Here is a 4,439-nt window from a genome sequence, read left to right as displayed (position 1 = left end):
GCAGGAAAACTGCAGCCTCACCAAGAGACCTGAGCCAGCTGATTGATGGCTTACCCTAACCCAACATGGAAAGGCTGGAGCCATCCCCATCCCCTGCTCCAGGGGTTTTGCTTCCACTGTCCTGGCACTATTCTCTCCAGCAGGTGCTCCAGGCACTGACAGACAGCGCAGAGGTTTTTAAACCAGTGCTTCCCAAACTTTTCCTCAGCATGACCCCATTTAAGGCCATATTTCCTCAGCATGACCCCTCACTCCCAATCATAGCTCCCCACCCCCATGACCCCATCCACTGATGTTGCAACCCCATTTGGGGTTGCAGCCCATAGTTTGGGAACTGCTGTCTTAGACTGCAAAAGCAAAAGCTGTTCAGGTGCACAAAGCAGCTCCCCACTCTCAGAATGCTAGGCTCAGGCTCTTGGCAGAATTGCTGATTTATCTATTAGCAACTCCTCAGCTTGCTTGTGCATGTATCAGGGGAAGCCAAGCGTCCCACAAAACTCACACCCCTCACCTCGTTTCAGCCGCTCCATGGCACTCTTGCTGCCTGCATACGTGGGTCGGATCTCTTTACCCATCTCCTCGATGACAGAAAGCAGGTCAGTGTATGTACTCTGGGAGCCCTGGGAACCTGGTGGCTTCATAGCCTGCAAGCAGCAGACAGAATGAGAAGGCCATCATCCCCAGGTTACTCTGCCCAGTATGCCTGGCTGGCAAAGGAGAGCATGAACAAAGCCATCCAGGGCAGAAGCAGAATCTCACCTGCACATAACCCATGGACGGGGGACCAAAGTCATTGAAGAGAGGCCGGAACGGGGCAGAGGCTCCAGGGACAGATCCAGAAGGTGATGGGACACTCGTGGCTGAAAGAAAGAAGCAGAAAGGGATGGTAATCTGGGTGTTAGGAGAATACCTCCAACTCCCCATGCTTCAACCAACCTGCCTGGCACAAAGGTTCCTTCACACCACTGCTGAAGGTTAGCACAATGCCAGTGAGGCTGTCAGGTAGTGCACTCTCCTACTGTTGTGCTAGAAAGCAGGGGCAGAAGACTGAGAAAGAGGAAGACTGTAAGACAAGGTACAGTTTTAGACCTTGCACTGCCTAGAAGTGCTGGTTCTCATCACTATCACTATTGCCAGGATGAAGAGCCTGTTCTTTTCCTTCTCTTCTTTGTCCCTACCCCAGAGATCAAGACACCACCCTCCCTGGCAAGAACATCCATACATGGTGCTGCCCTGCTTGAATCCTGTAGCATCAGCCTCCTAAGAGTGCCAAGTGAAGCCTATATCCTACCACAATTTTGTATTCATACAGACCAGAGTCTGACCTTCCCTCCCAGATCACAAAAGGGCCTGTCTGGCTGGACTCCTATGAGTGCCATGATCACGGCTGATGGCTCCTGAAGAGACTGCCTCCCTTTCAAACACACCATTTGAGGCAGCTGCAGCTTGAGGAAGGCCAGAGCTCCTTCCTCCTTGAGGTTCAGAGCTATCTTTTACATAACGGCCCTTCTCCTTTCTGCAGAAGTGCTCCCACTTCCTCCTTCCCAGAGTTACCCTCCAGTCTCAGTCTGCACCTCCTTCTTAAGGTAAAGATGCCTGAGCACAGACCTGGAAGCAGATGGGGCTCTTAGGGAGGGTGGGAGGAAATGACAATCAGCCTAACAGTTGGGGTTTGAGAGATCGGGGGCAGGGGGGAAGAGGGGGGAGGGGAACAGCCCCACTTGAGCTCTGCCACATAGTGGAGCCCTTCACTGGCAATAATAGCTCAGCTGTGCCAAGTTCACATGTAACCAAGGGCCCTGCTGACCTCACCCACAGGAATTTGTGGTTTTCTGTCAGCTTCCTTCAGAAAAATGTCACAAAGGCAATATCCTGCCTTGCAGAAGAGCCACCTCCTTTCAAGAGCCTCCTCCTCACAGCCTGATCTTAGATCCACTGCCCAACTCAGAAATCAGCCCTAATATTAGGTGCTCCTCCTGGACCTGTCCACCCAACACACTACCCCTTCAGCTTGCTACAGCTGTTTCTCAACACCGCCATCCCAGCCTGCACCCACCTTCCTCCCAGACTGCTGACTCACACAGGAAGTGAGTCAGAGAAACTCACCGAGTGGGACATCTTTTTTCTGCCCTGTTGTATAGTTCAGCCCAGGATGGGCCATGGCTTGAGATTGTGGCACAGCCCTCCCTGTGCCTAGCCCACACCACCACATGGTGGAACTCACTTTCTCCATCCTTGGCCTGCCTAGCTTCAGGCTGCCCCAGCCTTCCTACAGCAATGCATGTCATCTCTGCCCCACTAACTCAATCTCACTTGACAGCTCCCTACAAAATGTCTCCCAGAGTCCTTTGGGACACTAGGGTTGCAGTGATTCTTGGCCTTCTACTGTCGCACCTTGGTGCAAGGAGGATACCTCTCAATATTCTCAGGCCCAATCCAAAAGCTGCCCTGCCTCTGAAGACAGCCCTACTTATCCTGGGGAACTAGAGTGAGGAACAGGATATCGTCCTATCCTCATTGGCTGGAAAATAAATACAAATATGGAAAGCTGCCCTTGCAACACACGACCAGGCCTTAGAGCACTTCATTCTGCTCTCCTCATCATCAGGCTGCCAATCAGTCCAACCCTTTGTCTCCCTCTGTTTAATAATTACCAGTCCTCAGTCTCAAGCCAGTTTCTACCCTTAACCCATATCCCTCTCTTGGGCCTGCAGTCTCCACCCAGCTCCAATGAACTAAACTCACAGGGCCTCTCTAGGTACTTGCCATGGCTTCACAAGGCTGCTACCTTCTCCAAACCAAAACACTCAACAATACACTCCCCAAGATGCTCACTTGTAGCCTCCACTCTTCCCCTCTAGCCACCCCATACCTCACAGCTAATATAAACTGAAAGAGAAACAAAAACAACTCATCTATGAGACCCTCTGCAGAGATCCTTCTCTCTTCAAGGTCTGGGGCAGAAAGCCCCCTCCAACCTAAAAGCCAGTCTTATATTGCCCTAGGCTCCGTTCCCTTTGGGTCACCTGACATCTAACTCTCAGAACTAGGCATAGGGCATCCTCTTCACTAATTAGTAAACTTATTTCTTGGAGCCTATCTCCATGGCCTGCATGTGCAGGCTGCTTTTCCATAAAGGGTTAAAGCTCTGCAGCCAGCTTCTTTGCAAGCTGCCCCCACAGCCTGCCCTCTGTGGCACTGCATCCACTCCACTCAACTAATAAGGATCAGGAGACCCTATTACATAAGCCCAGCCAGGCACGAACAGTGCACGGATGCTGAAAGAAACCAAGACACCATGTTGGTCTGACGAAGCTTTCCTTCTCAATTCGTGGCAGAGGAGCAGCACTGCTTGCTCCTGGGGGTCACAAGCTTATGCACATGTCCTATGGGCCACAGCAGTACCTGGTGACCAAGGCCCACAAGGCATCAGCTTCAGCTGCTGGCCAATTAGCAGGTCAAGTCACCCACCACCAGCTATCCTTTACACCTGGTAAGGGAGCCCCTCGCCCCAGACAGCATGGAGTGAATGGCATTTCTTTCCTGCCTTTGGCATGAAGCTGTGCCCTCTGTTTCAAACTGCATTTTCTTGTTTGGCGACTACATCACATCACTCCAACTTCTTCTCTGTTAGACCAGTGAGGCAATGAACCAGACTGCCTAGGGAAGCTGTGAACTCTCCTTCACAGGAGGGGTTCAAGAACAGGTGAGACAAACATTGGACAGGGATGATCTAGCTACGCCCAAGGGTGCTTTTAGAGCACCAGCTAGAAGCCCAGAAGCTCCCCGACATACACCGCTGGCTGGAGATAACTAGAGGAACAGTACAGCCTAGAGCAGGCTATGCTCAGCAGCAGAACAAAGCAGAGCTCCTTGACTGGCTGAGTTACATAAGGCTAAACCAGTCAGGACAAGCTTACGGTAGGGACAGAGCAGGTCAGGCCACCCAGGGAGAGGCTGCAATGGGTGGCATTGTACATGCTGCCCAAAACTGCTGGGCACAGTGCAAAGCACCTGGTATTTCCCAAGCTGCTGGGCTTGGCTTGGCTGGGCTGGGCAGGATTCCCCACTCCTGCTGCTACACCTGTGGGGGGACCTCGCTCACCTCCCCCAGAACTGCTGTGGACCAAACTGGGCCATCCCAGGGCTCCTGCTGGGACTAAGCCCCGACGCTCCTGGGGGAGGGGCTTGCCCCCCTGCCGCGGGTCAGACAGGTCCCCACGTGTGGGCTCAGGAGCCAGGTTCCCCCGCAGAGTCAGGCGGGACCCACCCCCAGAGCCACCGTCTCGCGCTAGGACCCAGAGGCCACTTCCGGCTCGCGAAGGTTTCACCCCCCCCCCCCCCCCCGGCCAGTCCCGCCCGGGGGCTGCGCGAGGCGGAAAGGCCCTCACCGGCGGGCGGGGCCCCGGGCCCGGGGGCGGCGGGGCTGGCGCTGCTGC

General features: G+C 53.9%; 1 protein-coding gene across 2 annotated transcripts in view; it reads right to left on the bottom strand.

The window, feature by feature from the left end:
• CDK2AP2 (cyclin dependent kinase 2 associated protein 2) overlaps window positions 1-4,235 on the bottom strand; it is a 4,781-nt gene extending 546 nt beyond the window's left edge. The window contains exons 1-3 of one of the 2 annotated variants that reach the window (XM_025192086.1): window positions 4,106-4,235; window positions 760-860; window positions 512-644 (exon numbers count right to left, since the gene is read on the bottom strand). In XM_025192086.1, the coding sequence (XP_025047871.1) occupies window positions 512-644; window positions 760-774 (148 nt within the window). In that variant the 5' untranslated portion in view covers window positions 775-860; window positions 4,106-4,235. Of the gene's footprint in view, window positions 1-511; window positions 645-759; window positions 861-2,106; window positions 2,177-4,105 lie in introns of those variants that run through there. The other variant, XM_014525815.2, reaches the window with a different exon arrangement.
• Window positions 4,236-4,439: the final 204 nt, after the last annotated feature.

The sequence above is a fragment of the Alligator sinensis genome, unplaced genomic scaffold (genome assembly GCF_000455745.1).
Source record: "Alligator sinensis unplaced genomic scaffold, ASM45574v1 scaffold578_1, whole genome shotgun sequence".
In the NCBI taxonomy this organism is placed as follows: domain Eukaryota; kingdom Metazoa; phylum Chordata; order Crocodylia; family Alligatoridae; genus Alligator; species Alligator sinensis.
This window is presented reverse-complemented; position numbering and strand designations above follow the sequence as displayed.